Genomic DNA, 27,545 nt, shown 5'->3' on the forward strand with positions numbered 1-27,545 from the left:
AGTGCTAGTGATCAAACATCAGGTGCTCCCTCTTGGCTCAGTTCTTTATAAGATTTTAGGCTTGTAAAATATAGTCAGAATAACTCCAACCTACTGTCAACCTCCTCAAATAGACTCAAGATAATTCAAAAACATATTTATAAGATTTATTTGATGCAGTCAGTTTAAAAAAATATTTTATTTGGTGGCAAACAGTTGAACTATAGCCAATAAAAATTGTTTTCACACATTCACATGTTCATGTTTTCATGTCTGTTCACATGAAATCAGCGCCTTATAAGTGAAAATGTGGAATTTTAATGTGAACAGGTGATTTTCAGGTGATTTCTTATGTTGAGAGCTTCTACTCCATCTGTTAAAATATATATATATATATATGAATATATATATATGAATATATATACTTCTAAAATTGGATGTCAAATTTTCACGTGAAAATATTCAGTTCACATGTGAAATTGGGAATTTTAACAATTCTCTCATAACACCACCAACAACAACAATTGATGTCCATCAACTATACTTCTGGAGAACCCACCACACAAAAACACTCGGGGTGACGGAGTATACATTTTGATATTTTAAAACACGTTTAAACCAAAAAGTCCATTGACAAAGCCGTCAATGTAGCATAGCAACAGTGGAGGACGCTAGTGGAGCCAACCCTTTTTTTGTACTGTATGCAAGCTTTACTTAACTTAAGCCTCATTATGTATCAGAGATTAAATGTTATTGTATATCATGTATATAGTGCTTATTTTAGCACCATCTAACATGAGTTATTTTGCAGTGGAGAACAAAAAAACCTGCACCAACCACCTGCCTAACACAGGTGATATTGTGTAGTAAAAGTAGGTATTGTAACAGTGATTTGTGACATTCCACAACGCAGATTGAATTGCGAGTCTACTCGTTGAGACGCTATAATGAGGAGACGCAGAAAAAAACAATATAGCAGAACATCACAGGGGTTAAGAGGTCTGCAGAGAAAACTTTCCAGGAGGAGACGCAGGCCAAAAAAAAGGTGACGGTCATGTAGAAGTCATTCTAATGAGATTTGAGAAAAAAAAACCCCAACAATGGTTAGTTTATGAGGAGACTGTGTGTCCTCAACAGACACGGAAGCCAGTAAGTGAGCTGATGTTGTAATTACTGAGGATAAAAAACTAAAATAAACAGCCGTAAAAGACTGTGAACGAACAGAGATGTTAGTCTGTCTTCTGCCGGGGACTACGGATGAGAATTAGCTCATAGCTAACTCTGGTACTGCTAAGCAATTATATCATTTTCAGGTCTCATGACTCTAAATGTTGATATATATTCTTAATACCATTTTTCCACACAGCCCAGCAACTGCAGAATTATGTCTCCCTTATGTCATGGTCCTGTCATTTTCCGCTCACGGTATGTGTCTTTTTTATATATTTGCTTTCTGGTCTTGCGTCGTCTTTTGCCGTTTTTCTCTTGTTCTGCTTTCCCTCCCGTTTTCTCCACCAGCTTGCTTTCCCCTCCACACCTGCTCTGCATCTCCCTCTTGAGTCTTTCCCTCCTTCCAGTTCTTTTCCGTTCATTTCCCTCACCTGCACTTGTGCTGTTCACTTGAGCTTCTTCCAGTCCTCCTCCAGTATCTCCCTGTGGGTATGGTTTCTTGCTCGTCACGGCTTTCAAATGTGTCTTTTTACAAGTTTCCTGTTTAGTTTTTTTCGCAGTCCTCCACAATATTTTTGTAAAAAACTTTGGGAATCGGGGCTTTAAACCCATTGGCGTGCATTACTATTTCCGTGGCTTTATGTCTGATATCATCAGCTAGGCAACATTCAGTATAAAATCCCAGCCCTGAGAGATATTTGGTTGGATTATTCTCAGTCAGTTGCAGGCCAAAGTTGATGCTGTGGGCTGTGGCTAACCATAGCAGCAGTGACTCTGCATCACCAAGAAGCTGCCGTCTCACCGGTCACTGCCGACCACTGCGTGTAATATTAAGGAACTACACAAACCAAAGTCAGTTACAGTGCTGCCTAATTAATCAGAATCTATAAATGTGTTAATGTCACTTCCTATGCTCTTTGCAACACACAAAGGTGTCTGCATCTGTGACACGTCTCAGCTCCTCTTTTAAACCTGATCCCTGCTCGACTTCCTCCTGTCGCCGAATCCCTGAAATCTCCCCGCCAGCTGTCACTCGGCTCTCTGCGGCACCGCGTCTCCCAGCGCTCATTTGAAATGAATGAAGTACCGGTGCTTTGTCTCCCGCCGCCGCTGCCAGTATGAGCTCACAGTGAGACACGCAGGAGGCGACAAGTTTGCTCGTGTTGCTCATAATGTAGCGCAAGCAATTTCATCCCGTGTTTGTAGGGTTTAGCCGCCGCCCGTGAGCTTGATTCGGTGCTATTTCCACGCAGACGCTCGTCCTCTTCATCCTCCCCGCTTGCATTTTCATATCGTGACTGTTATTAATGAGTGTGCATATTATTTTAATAGATGGGGGGGACAGGCAGAGGTTGGTTTAACGAGCGAGAGGCAAAGCTAATTGGCAGGTCACGATGATGTATAGCGGCGGCGAGTCTTGATTAAAAATAATATGAATGAATTTGCCAAGTTACATTCCTGCAAACATGGCAATCGGGAACACACACATCCTCGAACACTGCCCGTCTGATAAGAAAAAAAACACGAAAAACTGAAGAGATTTATTTTTAATTAGAGATGTGTAATAATTATTTCACTTCATCGCTGACTCCCCCCCCCCCCCCCCCGCCATGTTTATTTCCATCTCATCATCTCAGTGTTTCACCGGCAGGACCCAACGTGGAACTTCCTCGCGCATGCAGGTCCCGTTATGATATATTATGCATAAAACATCGTCTTTGCTGTAAGAATAATTCATGCAGACATAATTGAGCACAGAGAGGGAAGTCAAAATGTCTGCTGTGACTATGCAGTTGACAGTGATCGCTGACGGTAATAATATAGCTTATGCAGTTTGGGCTCACATGCTGACAAACGCTCGAAAAAAAATCAAGAGTGAGTGCCTTTGACGGCGCAAAATGCACAATCACGGGCCAGTCGCGGATAAAAAAGACACTCTGGGTATTTTCCAGCTGGAAATATGTAGTTGGTTATTTCTAATGATAGTGTTCGAAGCGACTGATCCTGAAAAGAGACTGATAAGTTGCTTAAGCAAACTGCTTGTTTGGTGATTGTGTTTGTATCTTAGAGTCTCTTTAAATGTGTAATGTTAGCTTTGATTTCTCTGAGGGCTTCACGACTGCACCTCATCATTAGTGTCATTTCTGAGAGCATTTCAAATGAAAAAGTGTGTGTGTGTGGGGTGAGTGGGCTGGATGTCATCTTATTGGTCCACTCCAGATTTCTCTGCAAGAGCAGCAAACACGCCAGAGTCAGAAATTCTCAAATAAAATAAAATCGCTGCTATAGTCCCGGCCAAGCCATCTGGCTTTTCTATCCCACTCTGACTGGATTCCTTTGTTAGCGGTGAGAAAGGCGGGTAAAGCACAGGTGACACAACACATTTTAAATCTCTGAAGTCAAGCTGATTTCAATGTCGCCCAACCTTTCCTGCGAGATGAATCTCTCTGATGCCGGATAGCTCACAATGATGTCAGTATTAGATTTCAGGTTCGCTTTCAACCGCGCGCCTTTGTGAATGTAAATGCTTCCAAAAATGCCATCCACCAGGTCAAAGTAAAGGAGGGGATTTTGCTCAAGTGGCAGGATTAGAGTCATAAAATCATGAGAGAGACGAATGAGAGCCAACAACCCATCACATCGGATATCGTCAGAAATTAACCTTCGGGGTGGAAAGACTGCGCCAAGTGTAGTGAAGGCAGATACAGGAGGGGAAAGTGGAGGAGTGAAAGAGAGGAAGGTAGACAAATGCTGAGTGAGTTGGCAGGCCTGTAAGGCTGTAATTCAGGGAGAGGAATGCATTAATATTTAGTGGTGCTCTCAGGTAAAACAAAATGAGCAGAGCAGCCCCGGCTTGACGGGAAAGACTGGCAACAGGCAGGGCATTAGGTCCACTGGGTATGCAGGAGTCACACAGACTCACAGCTCCCAGGTTTAGAAGAAGAAGAAGAAACTGTGGAAGGGAGGTGATATTTGCATCCGGAACTGTCAATTTAACGACAACCGGCAACAGCACGGACGCACAGTTAGCGATCCATACACAAGAGGTTCCTCCGACCCCAGGAAACATGGCCTGAACCCAGTGTGCATACTTATAGTACAGTCCAAACAAATCTGAATATAACTGGAGATATTCCGTAAAATATGGCAGATCAAAACAGCCCAAATTGAGAGAGAAACCCAACACTGGTAGCAGCATGATGGGCCATTAATTAACGAGCTGATAAAAGCAGCGACGCATGTCATCACTTCAAGCTATGCAGCGAACAGCTTGGCTCAACGGTTGATAAATCGGTCCTCCACTCTGAACCAGACCAAAAATATCCCTAAAATGTTTTGCCATAAGATTTGGTACAGATATCAGTGATGCAGTGGTCCTTGAGTTTAGCTCCAAGAGGTTGAAATCTATGGTTGTGCAGGATTTAGGGGCAGAAATGGAACAGAATCATTAGCGAATAATCACCTGAAACCAAGAATCACTGCGTAGCCGTTGCCTTAACAAGAGCCTTTTTGTATCAAAAGAAGGGGAGGGCCCTCTTTAATGCATGGACCGATGGTGATTAGCGGATATGGCGTCAAAGGCAAAGCCCTCATTCCAATGAAAGCTGCTCAGCGGCGCGTGAAGCCAGCATGAACTCCCCCAGCGTAAAAATAACCTTGATCTTCCTCATGGTGCGAACCCAAAGAGCGCCTGCACGAGAGACTTCCACCAACCACGTCCGACAACCTCGACTTCAGCGCTCCGCTAACTTGAATGAGGACGGATTAATTTAATCATGCGGCTCTTCAAGACTTTCCTAATGTTATCAGACCGAACGCATTAAACTCTGAACGTGAGACGACTCTTGTATTGTTCCGTATTCACTGTTTTACAGCCACTTATCTTTCAATATAAGCATATGGGGAGAATGGAGCCCTAGAGCATCACAGGATCTTGTTATCAAACAGTTTGACCGCTATTTCAAATTGGCTTCAAAGCCTGGTGTTGTTCTCGGGGGGGCGACGTTGCACTGCCATGTTTCTACAGCAGCCCAGAACAGACAAAAACCTAGAAAGGACCTTTAACTTGAAGGAATGGAGATTGTTCGGTTGGTTATGATCTGCGACCACACGGTTAGATGCAAGTCCAACACATTGAAAATGATTTTAAAAAACACTCTTGGCTGTATTGACATGTGGTGCACAAATTCATGCTGCAACAATCTGGGCGCAACCGCGACTCGTCATCTCGCTCCATCATCAACTCCAAAACTTTAACGACCAAATAAGCGACTTTCTCATCAGCCTCAACTGCACGTTGTGTGTTGTGCTAAGGCTAATTAAATGTTTGCACATTCACATAATGAACCGAGTAGTGTCTGCGGTATTCACTCCCCGGTGCCACACACCCAAAAAGATGCGTGAAGATGCGTGAAGATGCATAGTTTCGCACCGCTTCCCGTTGACAGCTTCTCATTCGCACCCTCGCAATGATAGTGGTAGTGAAACCACTCGAATCCACTCTGTACTACATACAAACATTTGGTACTGGGTTGGGTCCTGGTAGACATCCAGAAACCTGCAAAGACCCTCTCCACCTCTACAGGAATATTAGAACAAGGTTTTACTCTTTGGTATTTTTATTTGACTTTCTTGTTGCTTCACATGTGCCATATTATTCAAGATCTTGTCTTTAAATCTAGCTTTCCGCCTGAATATTTGTACAGTGTTGACAGGTTTTGAAATATAACCTTTCTTTTCTTTTCTACAACAGCGCAATTCAAGTGTTCTACGCCAAGTTTCTAGGAATAATAGCAGATTGCCGTCGCGTCTGCTAATGAGGATCCTTTTACAAATAAACTGTTCACTTTGGATCTGCCATGTAGGGGTTAAGTCCTCGAGGGGGGTAATGAGGTAAAAGTGTCAAATGCATCAAAAGGTTTGCTGAGCGGCACTTCTAACCAGCAGTGATGGAGAGAGAGCGGGGGAGAGAATCTGCCGGATGAGAAGGAAAGACACCGACAGAGACGGAAAACAGGAGGGAGGGAGCCGACATGAAGCGAAGCATGATGAGCATGGAGTAGAACACTGAGACTTTGATCATGGGCACATGACACCATTAAATCTGGGCAAGGGCAGTGTGTGATGGTCCCTCCTCCCCCCCCCCCTCCTCCCCTCTGATTCTGGGGTAATGAGGGGTTTGGAGAGAGGGAGAGTGTCCAAAGGGGCAACACATCTCCAGACCCTCCAGCGCTGTTCGACTGTAATGAGGTTGCCGAGAGTTCAGCGCAAATTAAGCGCCGGGCATCATTAGAACGCTATGATTTTTTTTTTTTAAATGTCATGACACTTCTGCTTCACATAGATACGGTAAACATAATGGTTTTTTTTTCCTCTTCTGACTGCTTTGAGTGATGGAACAAATGAGGCGCCGCGAAAAAACGTATTCTAAAACAGTGCCACAGGTGCATAAATGTTTTCCAAGACCGAGCTTGAGAATTGAAAAGGGAGAATAATTCGTAGCTTCTGAAAGAGGCGGTTACCCTTACAAACAGCGTAAAGTAGCCCCGGAGTGTCAGACGTATCTTTAATTCAGCGAGAGAAACTTGCTCTCACAGTTAGCTTTGCCTCACCCCTTATTTAGACTCTTATTCACAATGCAGGGAACACCAACCCCCCCCCAAAGAAATGTGCGCTCGTTTCAGCTCAGAGGAGGCGAGGCAGCGTTAGAAACTATGAATTGTTAAACTACACGTCGCCTGAGGTGTGACCGGGCGTAAGCAATGTGGCATGGTGCTTAAAATGTGTTGTGTGTACTTAATTTGAAAGCCCTTAAGAAAACATCAGAAAAAAATATCAATAATTACATGAAACAAAACACACGAGCGAGAGGCTGGGTCCCTGTCACTTCCATTACGAGATCTGCTCAATCATCCCTTAATCAAATTTCACCTCTCACTCCCTCCTGACAAGATTGTGCTCGTAAATTTTTACATCTTCTGGGAAAACTCATCCCCGCCTTGTTTTGAAAGAGACTTTTTTTTTTTGTCCGCCGCACGATTCCAAAAACCAGACTTTGGTTTCCAGCGCGAGTCGAGAGGTGGAGGAATATACCTGTAGGCTGGTGATGAGAGGCATCAAATAAAGTACCTGGGCCTTGTGGAGAGGGCTGTGAATTGCTCTGGTCCTCATACATATCGAAATTACTGGCGGAATTGCTGCAAATTGCAGCTATCTCCACTCCAGCGGCGCAATCTAGTGCAGATGGAGTGTCTGCCAGGGTACGGCCACACCAATCAGAGACAGCATACCCTCCTGAAGGAAGCAGAGGCAGAGCTGGAGGCTGAGGCATCATTGTGTCAGCGTCGAGCCTGATTGGCAAGACCTCAGCTGGCTGGCTGGATCCCTGGACGGGCGGCATCAGTGTGTCGTACTGACTGAAGACGAATCACGCTCTTGAATAATTGATTGGATATGAATGCACTATTGGAGGAGCTTTAACTGAAAACACTTACATGTGCTCTAAATAATAGATTGCAGGGGATTCAAGTCCTGGGAGATATTGTGGTTTATTTTTTCTCTTCGTCATGCGGGATACGGTATCATATCGTATATTTCCTGTATTTCCTGACAGCTCGGGTTCCCTCTCATAATCACCTCCCCTGGTATGTTTTGATTTGCATTCAGTATCTCGTACTGGCGCTTTAATCAACGTATTAAGCTTGTGATATATAATGCACATGAACACATGTTTTCGCTTGACATGCCACACACTACACTGGAGAAGTGGAGTGTAATAAGGTGTCCTCGTAGATTAGATTTTCCAGAGGTTTCGCCTCAGAGATGCAGCTAAGGAGGGAAAGAGTGCATACGCTGGCGGTCACATGCCAGATACACTCATGCATATTTGAAAATTTGTATTAAATATCCACCTGCATCCGTCTGCATTAGGGTATGCAGAGAGTATAGCAGTGTGAAGTTTCTCAGAGACATCATTAAATGAGGCTTTGCAGTTATAAAGCGCATAGTATTTTACTCTTTCAAGGATAATGCCGTGTTTTTTTTTTGTTTTTTTTTTCCCTCAAAGTATTAAGTGAATAGCCATGCAGGGACCGATGTTATACATAAGCTAAATAAAGCCCTTTTCACGTGGAGCCAATTATTATGGCAGCAATTTTACGAAAAACAGGAGGAAGTGAGGAGTAAAACATAGTGTTAGCAAGCTGCCGAGGCTGTACTACCCCATGAAACGGCTTTCTGGATTATAATTATCAGTGGGCACGCCGGGGGGAGGAAATCTGCAGGGTAAAAAAAGCAAACGGGCAGCGTGAGCCACATGGGTACAGTGTGTGGGCAGGCGCTGACGGTAATAAAGAGCTGCACTGAAAAAACAATTGTTTTTCCTGATGTCAGGGTCATCTCTAGGTGCCGACAATAAGCATTGTTTTGCTTTAGTTCAATACGCTGTAATGCTGCAGCGAAAGGTTCTCCACATACGGACCCATCGCATTAATAATATAAATGTTTTATTCACAGTTCCGTTACGGATGCTGTGTTATTTTGGACCGAGCAGGGAAACTACGCCGGATATGATATGGTACTTAAACAAGCTCAGTCAATTAGAAACTAAAGCTACGTTCCAATTGCTCAATTCAGATTTATCGCTCTGATGTGGTTTTTTTTGTTTGTTTGGCTGCGTTCTGTCCTCGACTGACCGGCTTTCGCAAAAGAACAACGGCGCGTCATGCAACATCACACGCGAGCAGGGTGTCGTGACGGGGGGACGAGAAGGAAAAGACAGAGAGGAAGAGTTTTAATAATGGCTTTCTGCATTATCTGAACCTCGTTTGATGCAAGTGAGCAATAATATGTCATTTGCCACGCTGGTTAGGCTTTCAAAATAAAAGCTTGCTGACAAAGAGTTCACATGTGGTGAAATTTGAACTGACTGTTAGTGAAGTTCTCGAATGGTCACGGTTTGGTTAGGTTTAGGAAAACATCATACTTCCCGGTAATTAACTATGTTCGGTCTAATAACAAGGGATGCACCGATCTCACTTTTTCAGTCCCGATACTGATGCCTGGGCTTGCCTGGTGTATCTTGCCCGATACCGATCCGATACTGTTGTTGAATTAATAATAAACTAGGAAAAACACTTGCGTGATGGAAGAGAGTACTTTGGTTCTAAGTATTCTAGCAGGCGATGGAAGCCTCCATCTTCAACAACTGACATTGGTTGAGCATCTAAAACAATGAATTCTAAAACTTTATGTGTTATTGCCGATGCTTTCAAGCTTTCCGTCGGAAACTTTACGCGTCGTTGAAGTGCATCTGCCAAAGTTAGTTGCTGGGCTGCGCTGTCTCCTGCTCATTTGGTTTTGTTGAGCTGCAGGAATTCGGCGTGCTCCTTAGCATGGTGCTTTTGGATGTGCTTGATTAAATTGGTAGTATCGTGCTTTGCAGTACTACCACCACCCCTCGAAACATTTACTCTGCAGACACTGCAAACAGCCGTCTGACAAGTTGCGTGGCAAGCGTGAAATATCTCCACACGGCCGACTCTTTGGCTCGCTCCATGGTGCTCAACGGTTAACTCAACTCTTCCAGCGTGCGACATACGTGCTGCTGACGAACGACGTAAGATGTGCTGCGACAGGAAAGAAAAACACTGGATCGGCCCGTGGAGCTTAATATCGGATCGGTGCACCCCTACTAAGTAACATAACTTAAGAACAAATCACTTGTGACATTTGCTCACGAGCAGAAACGAAAAACTCTGTTCTCTGGAGGTCCGGTCTCCCGTCCCACCACCCCCGGCGCTCTCTTCCTCTTAATACTCCTTCTTGAAGAAGTGAAGCTCGAGACCTCTGCCCAGGCTGCTATTTATATTGCATTGGGAGTGAACAGGCTGTGCTTGCTGTCACTGAGTAGGACCAAATCACTTGAGAGGAGCCGGTGGTTGGCGAACTAATCGCCTCCTCATCCCGACATAGACCCATTTGCATACGGCGCATGCTGAAAACATGACGCACTTCACGCGTACTTCACACCGAAACCCATTAAACCGCCCAAATTCTACTTCAGTCGAAACACTTGTGTTAAAAGAGCACGCTGATATGTTGTAGCATATATAAACTGATAAGACTTGGGGCTCTGAAGTCACCTGATGTAGCTCACAGGCTTTTCAACATCAATATTTGCTTACACAAAAAAGGAAAAAAAAAAAAAAAAGGGACGAGTCGCTGCTCTGCACAATAGACCAACAACAAATATATATTGCAGGAATGATTCCAAACGTCCTGTAATTCTTACGTTATGGTTATGGGGGCTATTGTGAGGAGTGCGCAGAATGAAGAGTTTTGACAGCGATGTGACAGCAGCGTTTTAGAAACAATGGAAGCGACACGCGTGGATGGATGGCGAGCACCTGGCGGAATAATGAGGCTATTTATTCCCTCTAACGGGAACAGAGAGAGTTCAGGGGGAGACTGTGTGGAGGTTTGTGGAGAGTTTCTCTGAGCTGTGACCTTCCTGCAAGGTAGCAGCCTTTATTGACTCTACAGCAGTCTCAGAACAGCCTCTTATGCACAATGTGGCCGCGCATGTATATGAGCTTGTTCATACGCGGGCCTGGTTATGCATTTATGCATGTGCATCTTGTACAGTACGCCGACGCTGAAATCTCCATTTCCAGGATTGCAAAATATTAGAAGGTATAAAAAAAAATACACACAAGTATTCTACAACCAGAAGTAGTCCGTTATAAATTTGTGATGAATGAAAATATATAAAAAATAGCTTTCTTTAATTAATTTTTCAGGTTTAGCCCCGTCTTCACTCTGTGCTTTAATTTATGCATCGCTTCCTTCTGAACAACCTATTGGATTTTTTCTCCCCCCCTCTTGAACTTCTGCTTCCTCCCTCCTTTCACTCCTTACGGCTTGTTTGCTAACAAATCCACGCTCTGTTTGATATTTTTAGAGCTATTTCACTTTGTTTTTTTTTTTTCACGCGCTCATCATCTCTCCAATATTTCACCTGCCCTCCCGGTCTAAACTCTCTCATGTCTCAATGTTTTATGCATATTCACAAACTGTTTGGGCGATGCTCAAGCTGTGCGGCGGAAAGCCTCGCCTTCAAACGAGGCAGAAGCATCGCCTATCTATTAAAGGCCGGGGTAATAAATCTCCCGGAGCCCGATCGATCAACGCTCAATCCCCCCTCTCTTCACTAACCTGTGAGTGCTGAAAGGCTCCGACCCTTGACCTCGCTGCTGTCAGTGGTGCTGCCGCCATGCTGGGAGAAGAAGCAGCAACACGTGATTGGATTGTCTGGCAGATTTTCACAGAGGAACCACTGACAGGGTCAAGGCACGTCTGCAGCAATTGGTTCAGCCGTGGGTTTTCACTCACGCTCTCAGAGTAATCAGCGCTGTTGTCTATCACGCACGTTTCTGCAGGTTTACGCGACGCAGTTCCATCGTTGGACTTTTCAGGGCTATGCAAACTAACCGAGGAGAAGAGAGGGGGAGGCTTATGAATAACCTCCGTGAGTGTGATCGAATGTTTTTTTTTTTTTTTGCAAACCTTCGGTCCTTCCTTTTTTCCCCTCCGCGCCGACCTTCTCCGGCTTATTTCAATCGCACAAAAACTGTCCACGGACAATTGAAAAAAAAAAAAAAAAAAAAAAAAAAAGTGCACAAAGGGAGGCAAAATGGGCTGTCATCCTCACAGGAATTGTGATGTTCTTTGATTTGTGCTCTCTTTTGTAGATACAGTCCTCTTTAGATTTTCTGCTGCGTGACAAGAATATAAATGCAAGCCTCGGGATGCTGCATTGTGACGGAGGCAAGCTGTGGAGGATAAATGTGTGTAAGGACGTGTTTATGCACGGCTCTGTGGGAAAGAAAGAGATTAGGAGGAAGGGAAACGGTAGAGAGAAAAAAAAAAATACAGAAAAAAATAGTTGCATAAGGTAAACATGACGAGGGGGACTGTGAATGAGACGCTACATGCTCTGTGACATTTCTCAGAAACGTCTGTAAACGCACTGCTCTGCTCCGGAGATGAATGCCCTTAAGAGTCCTTCATGAGAGAGGATGTGGTTTCCAACAACGCCTGCTAAATCGCCACATTACGGCTAAATCTCTGGTTCAACAACACGCGGGCTGTAACCCTTTAATGCTTCCCCCCCCTCCTCTGTTTTCTCAGGACGTCAGACTACTCGACAGAATGAGCAATTCTGGCCCTGTTTCATCACATCTGTTCCCCTCAGCCCCGTTCGCATGTGTGCTCTGGCGATGTGTGTGCGGACTGTGTGTTCTCTCCGGAGCGGAGATGAATGCTCTCCCCTCCTGCTGCGAGTGACTCCTCTGCTTCTCCCGGCGCTGAGCAGTCGTACAGGCTGCGAGCTAATTGCCAGAGACTCGGTGCCGCTCCGCGCCGATCTGAGGAACATGGGTAGGACTCCTGCCACAGGAGCGACATAAAAGATGCTTGGGAATAGGAGCCGAGATGAAAAGAAAAGACAACAGACATGTTTGGCACTTACGCAGCATACCTACTGATTTAGCACGTGTATTTATGTGGATGAGCGTGGGTGCCTTTTTTTTTTTTTCTTCTTCTTTTTTTTTAAGCGTCGTTGTAAGCAAGAATGTTTTTCCCGTTGCTTTAAAAATGTCTCAGACTCTCTCGGTACACGCTGTTTTCTCTCCTCAAGTCTTTTCAGTCTGCCCCCTTTTGATGTGAAGTGGCCCTCACTCGCTTAGGACTGACACACACTGTCAAACGCCCCTCTCCAAATTACAGTTATCCCCCCGCCTGGCTCCCATCTGTAACCTCACTTTCGCATAAACACACACAAATACGCAAAATGTCTGATTCTTAGCGGCTCACCTCCCTATAATCACGCGAACTTACAATACTCGGGGCGGGCTAAGAGCTCAATTATAGCGCTCGCCGCATGCCCCACTTGTTAAAGGTGAGCGGTATGCAAAGCGGCTAAAGCTGCAATTTTCTGCGGAGTTTTGTGCAATTCGCTTGACAGGCAGGAGAAAAGGACCGAACGGGAAGGGAAAGAAAGGGTTTTGCGCTCCTATTTCCTTCCTCAGTTGGCAGCTGTAAATGCGTCTTTAATGAGGCAGCGAGCCGAGGAATGTTAGATCACAACGCGGCGCTCGTCGGATGGAGGACAACTTCCAGGCAGAGCGGCGAAGGCGCATGGGTCTTATTACACTGTTCTCCCTCGCGCGCTGCTGGGGACCATCATAAGCAGTATGATGATGTGACACGCTGTGGGCTATCGTTGGTAAAAAAAAAAGAAAGAACCAGTAAATACTTGAAAGGAAAAATGGCGCTGTTGTGTGTTATTAGGCGGCGCTGGGATTAATGTGAAAAAGCAGCTGCCTCTTCTGTCGACACATCACCTTTTTCCTTTATCACATCAACATGCTAACGACCAAAGCAAAAGCAGAAGCACCTGCGATGGTCAAGTATGCGTGCAGGACATTTGACTCTGTTGGTAAGGGACCCTTCAAGTGTACAGCAGGGTTATAAAACAAATGTGGAGACGGACGACGTGTCTCCGACTCCTCCCTCTGTACAAAAGTATCCCTGATGTGGGCGCTGTCGTCCTGCGTTGGTGATGTCAGCAGCGGAGCTCAGAGCCCCTCGAGTAGAGAGAGTAATGTCATCTTCGTCATCGTGGAGCCTCTCAACAGTTCTTGGAAGTCAAGCTGCAAATTCTAGCAGCCCGGCTCTGTAAAGCGGCCCATCAACAAATCATGTATTATCTATGAACTGCCAGTCATCGTACTTCAGGTCTCTCTGTAGTCATGCATTTAAATCGCCAGCTAAGAACTTCCTGGAACCGTCTGAAAGTCTCTGCGAATCGCGTGACGATCTGCAAATTCTAGATGCTGCCGTCGTGCCTCACTCTGCTCCAGGGCGTCGATCGTGAGGTCGCAGCCCCCTTTTCATGGCGATCGCATGAGTTCATATCAAAAGACTGATGAAACCCAAACTTATCTGTCATGATGTTTGGATTCAGTTCCATTGTTTCCTTCCTCATGTGTGACATGTTGTGTTTCCTCACGTCTCGTGTGACTCTCCCTCGCCTGTCAGTCTCACCGGTCCCTGATTATCCTCCTGTACATTTATCCCACGTGTTTTCCCTCTTTGTGTTGTCAGTTCGTCTGTGTCGGCTCGGTGTTTATTCCTCGTGAATCATCTGCGCTGCCGTGTTCTCTTTATTCGCTTTGTACTTTGCTTTTGTATCTCTTCAGTTCTTGGTTTTTCTGCCTGTTTTCTTCTTTCCAATCATTTGCCTGACTGGCGTTCGCATTTGGGTCCTTGTTTTGCGACTACCAAAGCACCTCAAAATGACATTAAATTCATTTGAGTAGTAGTAGTTTGTAGTTTAGCCCATTTACTACCATGTAGCTGGCGGGACTTTATGACCTATAGTGTGCAATAGCCTCCGAGTAGAAAATCATCATACGTCAGACACAAGCCTACAAATGATTTCACTGTCCTTTTTCATGAGTGTCTAACTCTCATTGATCTGAAAATGCATTTCTGACGATGTAATGTTTCAATAACAACACATAATAATATAATAACATGATAATTACGTTGGTTGGAAACTGCCAGGTCACATAGTTTATGAAAAATGACAGCTCAAGGTGCCTCTGTGTGGACAGAACGATAAATATAAAAGAATGAAACAGCCAAGCCGACGTAACAGCACACAGTTCGAGTACACTGTGAATATAAGGTGCTGGCCTCGTTGGTTAATGTACATACAGGCAGTATGACAACAAAAGAGGTCTGAATATATATTTAATGTGTGCTCAGTAATGCGAGTTGTATTGGATGCAGCATATAGTTGCTTACAGCTGCACAGTGAGGAGAGTGTTCCGTGCAGGGTGGATGGTAATGCACAACCATCGAGCAGATATTGTTTGGAGTCCTCACGAGGCTGAGTTATCTGTTGATTACTGTAAAGTCACGTGGAAAGGGATTTTTTTTTTTTTTTATGCCTGCTTGTTTTGGTGCAAAGGGATCCAAATTAGAGGGCGGCAACAGTAACAACACAACCCGGTGATCATTATCACGGGGTGAGAGAGGGATGAAGGTTCATATGTGAAAATACAAGAGCGTCCAAATGTTGCAGCCTGTAGAGTTTCAGCTCAAGTGAAGCGGCTGTTTGCCCTCTCGCTCTCCCCCCTCTCTGTTTTTATCTCATTGTGCGGCTGGATATGTATATTTTGTTGATATATCAGTAACATTTCGCCATGATTGCAATCCCAAAAAGCCAAAATGTGATCTGAAACAACAACAACAGTCTGACATTACAACATCTGGTTCTGCATCTCCTCTCGCTATTTGGGAAATGACAGAAACTGTCGGCGAAACAAGGACACGATCCATAATATTTTCATCATCTTTGAGTTCTCGCCGCCTCAGGCTGAAGTTGTTATTCTTTTTTTTTTTTTTGAGGAAATTTAATAAGGCTTATTTTCAGTTCACGTCTTCTACAGCTGGCTTATTAAACACTTGAGTAACCATATTAGCATTTCTGTTTTAGATTAAAACAATCCATAAGGGCTACATGTGTCTAATTTTCCCTGCGGGATGGGGCGGACAGATTTTCACCAGAATACGGTGTTGTGGGCGATTATGGTGATCAGACTCTGCACATGATAAGTCGTAAGTGGCATTGCACATCTGCGGGAGTGGGTGTTGACAGTCGAAGGTCCTGTGGGAGCAGCCAGATGTGAAGGCGTACAAGCAGTCCTGAAACAGACTTTTAATCTGAAGCACCTGATAAATAATTCGAGGTCGAGGCTTTGAGCGGTCTGCAACCATGTTTGCTGAGTCAGGTGGTGTACGGGTCCTAGAGGGAAGGCAGGTTGGTGCCTGCGATGTTTTCATCATTTCATCTTCCCACTGAGCATTTCTCTTAATAAAAAAATGTTTTAAAAAACTAGCTGTGGTCACCGTACAGTCAAAACTGGTTCAAAAGCGGTGTTTCCCACACATATAGTTATTTTCTTAGAGTTAGAGAATGACACCATCCATGACTGATTAACTAGTTGACAATCTGCCCTCACTCTTCCCCTCCTGTCTGCTGTCAATCACACATGCTCTGCAGAGAACAAAAGAAGCTGTCTGGTATCAGATCCTTTCTTTGAACATACTGATGGTGATGCAACCACTCCTGTCTCATGTAGGCCTATGAACAAGCTTGTAAATGCACATAGTTGTTGTGATGTCGTTTGGTCCATGTTGCCTTCTTGACAAAGCTCCAAAATAACAATTGACCCTTATTTTTACATTGTAGATGTCTTTATAGCAAATCCTGCAAAATCAACTAACTGCCGGGGGACAAGGAACAAATATTTAGCCTTCTTTTCCTGAAGTGGTACGATGGCCACCTGTACTTGTAGAGCGTGAAGGCTGGTCACTTTACTCCACAAGTTACTCCTGTTTAGGAGCCGTCCAAGCTGCAACATTTAAGTACTTGTGCATGCACTTTACAGCAGTAAGTACAAGACATTACTTTACATTAATGTATGACATTTAATATGAAACATTAAGTGCGTTGAATCTACACCTTCATGTAGACCACATTTCACCTACCAGTGTACAATATATATATATATATATATATATATATGTATATATATATATATATATATATACATCGTCTTTCTTTCAACTTACACATGAACCAATTGTCACAGTTATTAAACACATTTGCATTGTGAGACAGATTGTTGTACGAAGAAGGCCAAAAGACGTCATTCAGAAACCAGCACAAAATCTCAGTTGGTGCTCAACGGGATCCTTTATAGTCTGTTCTTTTCCTGCCATGTGGCCTGCTAGGCGCATACATTTGAAGTAACAGCTCCTGTTCCGACTTCCTCAGCAAGCACAGGAAGCAGCTGGGCCTTTACACATAATTTAGTCATAACCCTGCAATCTTCCATTGTGGCCACAGTGTTGAGTATGGTGAAGGAAGTGGCGTGGGGAGTCTCAGAAAAGACTGGTGTCCCCAGAGGTGCAGTCATTTGTGTTGGAGGAAAAAGAGCAGTGAGGCGAATACACATCCCTGGGGGATTCCAGAGCAGAATATGAATTTCCACAGCCTCCCCTGTTGCATCCTATCCTTCAGGGAAGTTGGTAGAAGTCGAATACTGTCTGTGAGTTGAGCAGAAAAAGGTGCATACAGTGCAATAACTCTCTGTAATAGATGTTGCAGAATAGAGTGCATAATGACTGCTTCATTAACCGATGTGAGTGCCCGCGGGGCGAGCAGCAGGGGATCCAGCAGGGGGCCTGTGAAGTGCTTTCAGTGGGCCACCACCACCACTTTTTTTTTGAAGAACTGAGATCACCGGTGTGAAAGAAGCTGGCCTGTAGTCATCATCCCTGTCATGAAATCTCATAGGATAAGTAGGATTGTTCAGTATTTGTAGTAAGTGAGATTTAAACACAAATTGAGTGATCTGCTTAAGATCTGTGTGAAGACGGGAGCCAGTTGGTCACCGCAGGCCTTCAGACAGAAGCGTGAGATGCCATCTGGTCCCGGGGCTTTCCTGGTATTTTGTCTCTGAGAGGCGCAAGACGTGCTCTTGTCTGATGCAGAGGCACAAGTGGAGGGGTGAAGGGAGATAATTCGGAATAGTATGTTGTGTTGTGAATGAGTCGAGGACGGGAAGCTTTGAGCTTGTCAGTGCTGCTGGTGTCAATACCAGTTTCATTTCTTTTGGAGAGAATGATGCAATATTTGCTGGTAAGTTGATACCATGCGCGACGATATGAGTATCGATTTGATTCAATTCAACGATTCAAAATGCCCATTTAACACAATCGGTCACAGAAGAAGCTGGCACTTCTTTCTTTTCTTAACAAGACATGAATGATTTTCATTAATTGTAAGCTCAGTCAACAACGACTGTCTTTTCCCCTACTAATAGCTTGACAATTTGCGTGTAATATCTTAACTTTTCCTTTCTTACCTAAGTAACAACATCTGCATGTACATTTGTCGTAGCCTGACATTCTGCTATTGCTAATATTGTCGTAGCAAGAGTAACAAGTCATCGGACTGCAGAGTGAGATGTCCTGTTTGTCCGTTGACCCATCTTTTCTCCAAAGTCCAACATATTTCCCCACAGCTGTATTTCACTGTGAGACTGGAGCACATATCTTCATCAGGATGTTCGTGACTGCTCGTAATTGCTAGCTGTGTTTGCATGTTTAGAGAAGGAGGAGCTCCTGGATGCACAAGGTAGCAGAGATCTGATTTCAAAATAAAGGCTCATCTTTAAAGCATATATATATCTATTTATATATCTATCCGGATCAGTGGATCGTCTGTTTTTGTTGTTATGTATTTTGAATGAGAGCTCATGTTCTCCATCTGCGCTGACACCTCACTATGTCACAGTATCAGTGAGCTCAATCAGATCACCGGTCCGTCTTCCCAAAATGTTCACCACACGCTTTTTGGATTTCTGGTTTTCATCTTTAAGTTGGAAGGAGATAAATGATCAGAGGGTTTGAAAAGCTGCAGTGAGCATCCTTTAATACCCTGTGACAGTGTGTTTCTGCGCCCAGCGGGACGCCCAATATACTGTCTGTATTTGTGCTGTTCATGGCTGGTGTTTGCTCTGTTAAAATCCCCCAGAATAATGAGGCGAGCGTCTGGGTGTTGTTGCTCCATACTGGTTATCTGGTTAGCCAAGCGCTGCAGCGTCTCCCTCACACAGGCTTGATGCGGGATGTAAACACTGGCCAGAATAAAGGAGGAACACTCCTGTGGCGAATAAAAACGGCTTACGGTAAATGAAAAAGAGCTTGAAGGTGAGGGCAACACCGTGACATCAATACAGCAACCTTCACTGATACAGAAGCAGATTCTGCCTCTCCTAATTTCTCTGATACACCCTGACACGCATTAAAGTAGAAAACCACGCAGATGTATAATTCACTGTCCAGGGTGGATTGTCCTCGCCGGTTTACGTGACTGAGAGTGCAACAGAGATTGAGGAGTCCTCGTCGGTTCCGTTCTGAAGAGTGAAAGTGTGTCGGTTTAATTGCCCAGAGAGCAAAGATTCATTCGGTTTGCAGCGCTCCGAGTGCTCGCACGTTTTCCCCTGTAGCTTCAGGGAACTCCTGCTCATTAAACTAGAACATCCATAAAACTCCCCGCGTGTGAATTTCTCACACGTTCTCTCATAGTGCCACAATGATATTAAGGGATAAGTTGCTTCTAAAGTCCGATAATGTCTGTTATTCCTTTGCTGCGAGAGGGGGAAAAAAAAGGAAGAGAGAATCGATTTTACCTGTAAGTTCTAAGTTTTTTTTTTTACATCATTCGTATCATTCTTAAACTTCACGTGACACAAAATGCGCATTGATCACGGAAAAAAAGTCGACTGCAGCATTAAAGAAAAGATATTTTTTTAAAAATGAATGGAAGTACATGGATGACAGAAATTCAATCCAGCAGTTGGTATGATAACAAATGAATATTAATTCCCATTACTCTCAGCTACCACAGAACTAGAATCCCATTTAGAGGTATTGATTAAGCTGTTAATGCTCCACTGATTAATAAAATTGAGCACGGCTCGAGAATGTTAAGCGTTTCTGTGTTTTTCTTCGTATGGACGAGGAAAACAGATCTGTGACTGAGTGTGATAAGATGATGATGGTGATATCAATGAATCGGCGGGACACACGCTCGATGTGGGAATGAGTGAGTCCTATTTCCCAACATGCACTTTCAAGACCTCCAATTATACAAAGTACAAACATTGTTTACTGAACTAGATGTAAAGATACTTTTGTAAGGGAAATGACTGGTGAAGCAGATGTACAGGTTCCACTAATTTACTCAAGTTAGAGTAAGAAACTACAGGCTCTGAAATGTAATCGGAGTATAAAAGTAAAAAGTATCCCTCTGAAGGACATTTCTAGCGGCCATTTTTGTGCAAAGCGATTCAGGCAGTTACGTCTGCTGTGCCTGATATGCACTGAAAGGTTGAAATCAGCATATCTGTAACAAACTGTAGCTGTCTTAGCTCAAATAGCCATGCAGCTAGTTTAATGTTAGCTTTCACGGCCGTAGCACAGCAGCTTTAGACCCGGGACAACCAGGGCTAGCTGGTTAGCATGCAAAATTTTGCAGATAGCTCTGTGAAATAATACATAGACGTCATCATGTTTTAACTGCCTCTTTGTTCCCATTCTTTTGATAATTTCAGTTCACTCTGATACTGTTTTCAACTGAAATTCTCACATCTTGCCCCTCTAAGTACAGCAACAAAGTGTTTGTGCTCCGTAAACCACGCATCTCTGCAATTAAACCTTCATACCCCTGACAATGCGAACAAAAAAAATGACAATTAAACCAACAGCTAAACTGTGTGCCTCTAAAACACTTCAGACAGATTTCCTCTGAATGCCACCACCCTGATGATGGGTTTCACAAAAAGACAAAGGGACAAAATGTCAGAGGAATCTGGCTGTGTCAACTTCAGACTGATACTCCATAATTGCACAATGCACGGTGGCGTAACACTTTTTGAATCTTCTTATAATATCTCGGTGGACACAAAGCAGCACAGACCATAGCCGCAGTTTATGGAGACAAAGGCAGGAGAGAGGACGAGAATATGACAATAGATAATTTGTCCATCCTTTTTCTGCAGGATTTAAGTGCTGCCTTCAACGCGAGAGACCGAGGTGCGCAATTGTAATAGGCCATCTGGAAAACTAGGTTAGTCTCTTTGGGACGGCATTAAACTGTTTCAGGACCTGTATTACAGGTAGACAAGTCTACATCAGCCTCAGAGACCAGGTGTTGAATAGACGTGATGGCAACAAAGGAATTGACTTGACCCAGTTTTATGCTCTTTACACATGCTCCTCGGGGAGAGATTATTCAGCAGTATGTTAGTTTTTTACAAATACACACACACAGCATCCAAAAAAAAAAGTATATCTTTCTCTCATCATTAGGACCCAAATTATATTTGCATATCTGCTGCTTGACACAAACAATATCCAAACAACTGCAAATGAGGGAGGCATGATGTCCTTTCCATTTAAAAGAGGAAGCGAAAAATAGGTCTCAAATTAAAAGACTCGTGCTTTACATCAAAAGGAAGACACCCGACTGCATATAAACAGAATGTGAGGTTGCAGTAACCTAATCATTATCCATGACTCGCTGTTTAAAACGCACATCATTAAGCGATAACAACAGCCTGTCGTAAAATCAGAGAGGTGCACAACGGTAGCAGTTTTATAAATGACGCTATGCTTATAATGCAGTCCGGCTAATTGACACCTAAGCTGCCAAACTGCCAAATGAAAAAGATATCGTCATTGATTTTTTATTTTTTTTTTCCCCCTCCAGAACTGGCCGCTTTTCATTTGCCTCACGCGTCTGGGACCGCGTCGACTCGAATTTTTCTCACATGTGCATTTTTGTCGTCCTGCGAGTCCCTCAGGAACTGTTCGCTCTCAAAAGAACGCAGGATTTGTTAGCTCTGTTCATGTTTTATTCATTCGTCCTTCTTCTTCTGCTGACCGTTATCATCACGATCACCCTAATGACAGTTTGATAAACGTAGAAAAAGATGCTACATTAAGTCAGAATGTATCTGTTTGTTTAGATGAAGGGAATTGTACAGATCTTCAGAGTTAGCGGGTGGCATCAGTGAGCAGTATCGGCCTGGCGGAGGTAGCTGCAGTGAATTTCTTTCTAGGCTGCAGGCAAGCACGGATCCATTTTTCATTTTTGCCCTGAGGGTAATCGATGATGGGGGTGACGAGACAACAGCACAGCCTGACTGAGGAAGGGTACTCTGAAAGGTTCAAAGTAGCTCGCCGGCTCATTCAAATTCACTCCGCTAAACCCTGAGCTTTCCATATTCCCACCATGTTCCTGCAGCGTACCATAGGGAGAACTAGCTGGCACTCTAACCACGTTTTTTATTATGGGCTGCTCTCTGTAATGGCCTCAGGTCAGCAGAGAGACCTAGATCTCCATTAATTCACATAAACTCTGCAAACGCTACAGTATATACAAGCAGTTCTATGTCTAGCAAGGGCACAGAGTGTCGAAGGTGCTGGAGAGCCCAAAACCAGTGCGAGCCCAGCTTATATTATGGAATTATAGAGCTAATTATAGACCTATTTACATGTTGTAAATGATTAATTACTGGAGCTCACATCTGATGGATAAGTGCCTCAAAGAGCTTAATGTTATGCCCAGATCATAAAAGCATCACAGATATGCCAGTGTCTCCATTTGGTACATATCATATCAACAATTCTACAATATGTGTCAGGTAACTTTTATATTTGGAGGTTTGGTGACAGCCAGTGAGGGAGACTGCCCAGCAGCTGAACACTGTGCCAACATTCACTTCCAGGGTGTTTTTCTGGTGAAACTGGATATTTTAGCCTAAACTATGATTTTTTTTCTTCTTAAACCTAACCAGACATTAAGCCCGACGCAGTCACAGCATACAACTGAAACGTGGCAATCTTGCAGCTGGGTTGATACAGTGTTTTCACAATCGATGTTTTTGGCGAAAAGATATAAAAAAATCTCAAAAGCAAATTCGCAAAGTGGGAGCTACAGTGGCAGCTGTACAACTCAATACCTGCAGATGGCACAAGTGTTAAGAACAGCATCTACTAAGGTACGTTTCCCAGCCGTGGACGTCTGACAGAAACAGGCCACACCCTCGAGTATTAGGGCTGTAACGACACACGTATCAAAACCGAAATCGGGACACTCAGATCCACGAACCTGTCTCGCGGTGTGAGAAGGCAGAATCGCGACACAAGTTCCTGTCCAGAACCAGCCCTAAGAGTAACAATAAGTAGCCCCTTTCCCACAGAGACGCCGCATTAACACCAAAGGTGGTTCACCAATTCTCCGCCGATGGTCGTTCACTCAGAGCGAAGCACCGCTGGAGTGAAGAAGAACCAGGAGAAGACGCATAAAAGCCACAGCCGCGGTTCGCCAATTCTCCGCCGATGGTGATTAAAACAGAGCGAAAGATCTCCGCCGTGAATTCACACAGAAAGCGGCGCTGTGGCTCCTAAAGAGGTGTGACGGTAACGTGTACCCCCCTGTCTCGGTCCGGAGGGCTGACGGTCGCGGAGATTTTTTTTCATCACAAACACTCGGTGAGTTAAAGCTTTTTGCCGGTGACAGACGCCGTTTTTCGGGCAGAAATGTCGCGAGGAGTCGGTAGGACAGGCGGATGGACGGACACTTCTCCACTGTATCTGTGGTATCTTTTTCCTCATACAAGTTGCCAAAGTCAGTTACAGTTACTACGTTACTTTTGTTTGGTTCTGTAATGTTGCTTTGTGGGACATTTCTGTTCATTAAGTTGTGTGAGGGACCTGTGCAGTCATCAGACTGTATGACACGCCCTCCATATGCGCAGCTGGCTCATCCATTCACACTGGTTCAGTTTCCCTGCGCCTCTGATACTATCAGACGAGTTTCATATACAGAAGTTATTGAAATGTTACATAGATAAAATGTTAAATTTTATTCAAAAAAATCGAGGTTTGTATCGAACCGTGGGTCAAAAATCGTGATACAAACCGAATCGTGAGTTTGGTGTATCGTTACAGCCCTATCGAGTATCCACGTAAACATCTGGCTGCACCTGATTGGACAAACCTGACTCATGGGCTGCTGCTCCTGGATTTCCAACCAGACCAACACGGCAGCTCGATGGGAAACCTTGTCTTAAATTCCAAGAACAGCTCAGAGTAATTTGTGTCTGAAGACATTTTAGGCATTAGTTCATTTTAACTCGATAATGTTTTGTTTTTAGTTTTCAGAGGCGCTTCATCGAGTCGGACATCACTGATTACCATAAAGTATAAAGAATTCATATCAATGCGAAAGCAGAGCGTGCAACGCTAACCCCCGTATCTCGAAAGACAACCAGAATGCACTGCAAGGGTTTCTGCATAGACAATGAAGCGAAGCGATGGTGTATGTAGCACTTTAGCATTTGCGATTACATCGAGTTGAAAAATTCCTAAAGGAATCCTCAGTCTGGTAACGGTAATCACCACAGATGAGATACTAAATTAAACAAATAATTTACCATGTGCCATCGTTAATCTACAATATTTATTCTGCCTGCATGCTGAGCTGCACACGGATACTTAATAACGTCCACAGCATTGCTCCTAAAGTGAATGTGTGCTATTTAATCGCGAGCGCTGATGGGAGAGTAGCTCAGCTGTGATGTGGCACGTCCTCGACCTTGACCATGACCAAGTGTGTGTTTTCACAGAAATAACTTCTTCAGGCTCCACTTACTCCACCAGTTGGATCTCGAGCAGACTGTGAAAGAGAGGTTTTAAAGATACACAGACTCACCGCGGCGATAGCTCATTACCACTCTGCTGCTCAAGCCAAATTTCCTTAGGAAACATTTCTGCTAATGCATAGTGTTTTTTTTTTTCTTTTTTCTCGGGGAATGGTGTTTTTGTATAAGCAGGCCAGATTTGGTGATTAGTAATGCAAGATTATGAAAGCACTTATTATCCCAGTCGTTTTCCCATGGATGCTGATTGGGCAATGAACTTTCTTGTTTAATGGCAGACTGTATGAAGTTTAGAGTTCTTTTTTTTTCCCCACTTAACTTAGTTTTATGTGATGAGTCATCACTGGCAGGCATCTGGACAGCGTCAGCGTGTTGTCACCGTCACAGAGTCACTGTTCAGGGCTCACCAAGAATCACAGTGCAGTCACAGTATGTACATCGTGTGCTGAGCTGGGAGTGCGGTCGCCCTCGAGGTTCTGGGATCAGGACTGAAAGAGTGACTGCTTGAATGGCAGCTAATGGTTCAAAAGTGCAGCTTTCAAGCAGAAGCCTGAGGTCCCGTTTTCAACAACAGTATTTAAAGTGCAGTTCACCTCGATGTGAACACTGCAGATAACTGTGGTGACATGGTGGAATGAATGCTGAAAGCATGCTGTGCAAGATTTATCCCTGCTGTCGGCAAACACACCATTTAAAAATGGGTCCATCCTCCTCGGCTAACTGGTTGAAAACACAGAGAGAGACAGAGCAGCAAGCGTGGAGGCAAGTGAGCTAGAGAGCGACTGATTGGAGCAGCGAATTGACAAAATAAAAAATGTTATTTTCTGATGTTTCGCGGCAGTTACTTTCCGAAGCACAAATAACGTGTCCACACCTCAGCGCGACACTAAGTGTTAAATATAAGCTTCATCCTGTCCACTGTTTGCCTCTTCGCTCTGCCTGCTTGTGTGCACGTCAGCCCCGCCCTCGGTCAAACAGACCTGCTGCTCTACATCCAGACTCATTTTTATAGTCTGAACCTTTAGGCGGCGTTGTGTAGCTTCCAGCCGATGACACAAAACCCTGCATAGCGCACTTTCAAAAATAAGTGAAGAGCTACATAGTGTTGAGGCACGTCGCCGGGGATGTTTGTGTACACACGGATTATAGTCGAGATTATGTAGCAATTAAAGACCGAGAACCCAGCGAGGTGTTGATTACGTCTGTGAAAACAGTGATTAGATGTTGACACGGAGCCAAGTTCCTCAGCTGCAGTTGTTTCCAGCGAAGTCACCTTTCCTGTATTCAGCCTCGTGCGCGCTTTTGTGGTTGTCAATTTTCATATTTAACACCTGTAGTGAGAGAACCCTGCTTCATGTTCTGTCTAACGCTCTTCTGCTACCTGAGCAAATGTCAAACCAATTAAAAAAAAAAGAAGCTTAAAGGCCACTCTGTGATGGAAAGAACACGCTGTACACGTCCAAACCCTTCAGGCTTCATGGAGGTTTAAAAAAAAAAATAATAAAAAATACAATATATAATATAAAAAGTGTGATCCAATTAATATGTACCAAATATGTGTTGGGTGATACCACTGCCACTCTGCTGACATGAGCATACGTCATCTGATCAGACAGCTACACTAACTTTGAGCCACAAGAGTGACCACGATGGAGCCGAAGAGTGCCTCCTCCACCGCCGCCACGAAGAAGCGATTTGGTACATTTAACGGGGAAGTGGTGTGAAGGCGAGGGGATTTTTGGCTTTGATGAAGTCGATAATTTCACAGTTGAATTAATTCCTTGCTGGCATTCTTTTCCTGTCCAATTTGAGACGAGGCACGGAGTTATGTGTCACGCTGCCAGCGAGAGAGAAGAGAAACACAAGACTTGGACACTGAAAAAAAAACAAAAAAAACACCACACATTTCAAGCAGAAGGCGACGGTTAAAAAGCTGCGGGGTTACAATAAAAAAAGGAAAAAAAGGAAAAAGAATTATACAGTATAATGTTGTTGTGCTTGTCAAAAATACGGTTAGCAAATTGCTGGTCTTTTGGGCTCGTGTTGAGATTTTGCGGCGCCCGACGGACAGCTCTCATAAAGTGCACTTCAGACGTTTCTTTTAATTTGCAGCAGTATTCTTAAGCCGCTTTCACTCAAGTGGCTTTCATTGTCACAGAACTATCGCTATTACTTGAAGGGCCACATTCGTCTAATGTCTCTACTCCCATCGCCTTTCTCTTCATCTCGCTCCATCACCATGACTGGCTATTTCACAGTCTGCTTTTTTGGCTGGAGTGCTGTAGTTCACGTCACGGTGGCTATCATTATCTTGTTGATGGGATGAAACCGCAGGTAGCCGAGCAAAGTTGTGTAAATATCTGCTTTCCAGGGGTTTCTGGGCCGCCGCGGTGCACATGAGCGTGAGTCACACATCACCAAACACGCACAAGCAAGACGCAGCCACAAACCCGAGGCACTTACCGAGCCAGTGTTCGCCGGTGATCCTGCCGAATCCCTCGCGGTAGGACTCCCATCCTCTGAAGAAGCTGACGGAGCCGTCCTCCCTGCGCTGGATCACCTACACATGCCAAGACAGCAAGACAACGGGGGGGTCAGGGGTCGGATGAGAATCATCTCACACAGTGCGTTTCATCCTCCTCCTGTGATGAGTCACCCTGAGTCCCACTCGTGGTCGCTGAGCTCATCTAAAACTAAACTAAATGAACTCATAAGCGCTCGCTCTTTCACAAATGAATAATGCAAACGCTCTTCCCACTAAAAAGGCAATTTGTCGGAGGCTAATAAAAGGAATCCATTAAATCTTGACTGACTTTGAATCGAATGGCCGTGGAATCTGCATCCTTAATTGAAATCGCAAAAAAAAAAAGAAAGAGAGGGAAGATATTCATAGAACAATAATCTTAAATACACAAAGAGAGATGACATTCTGTACCGTGAGTCATAAAATCCTATGAAGCTGTGATGTGTGGAGAAATGATGTGGTAGGGTTTTATAAAGCAGCCTTTTAGGTATGAAAAACAAAGG

The 27,545-nt window shown here is 44.2% G+C and overlaps 1 protein-coding gene across 2 annotated transcripts in view; it reads right to left on the reverse strand.

The window, feature by feature from the left end:
• fibcd1b (fibrinogen C domain containing 1b) overlaps window positions 1–27,545 on the reverse strand; it is a 126,563-nt gene that overhangs the window by 15,746 nt on the left and 83,272 nt on the right. For both annotated transcript variants that reach the window (XM_030436502.1, XM_030436501.1), the window contains one exon: window positions 26,982–27,078. In XM_030436502.1, coding sequence (XP_030292362.1) covers window positions 26,982–27,078 — 97 coding nt within the window. The remainder of the gene's footprint in view (window positions 1–26,981; window positions 27,079–27,545) is intronic.

Source organism: Sparus aurata, chromosome 12 (genome assembly GCF_900880675.1).
Source record: "Sparus aurata chromosome 12, fSpaAur1.1, whole genome shotgun sequence".
Classification (NCBI taxonomy): Eukaryota; Metazoa; Chordata; class Actinopteri; order Spariformes; family Sparidae; genus Sparus; species Sparus aurata.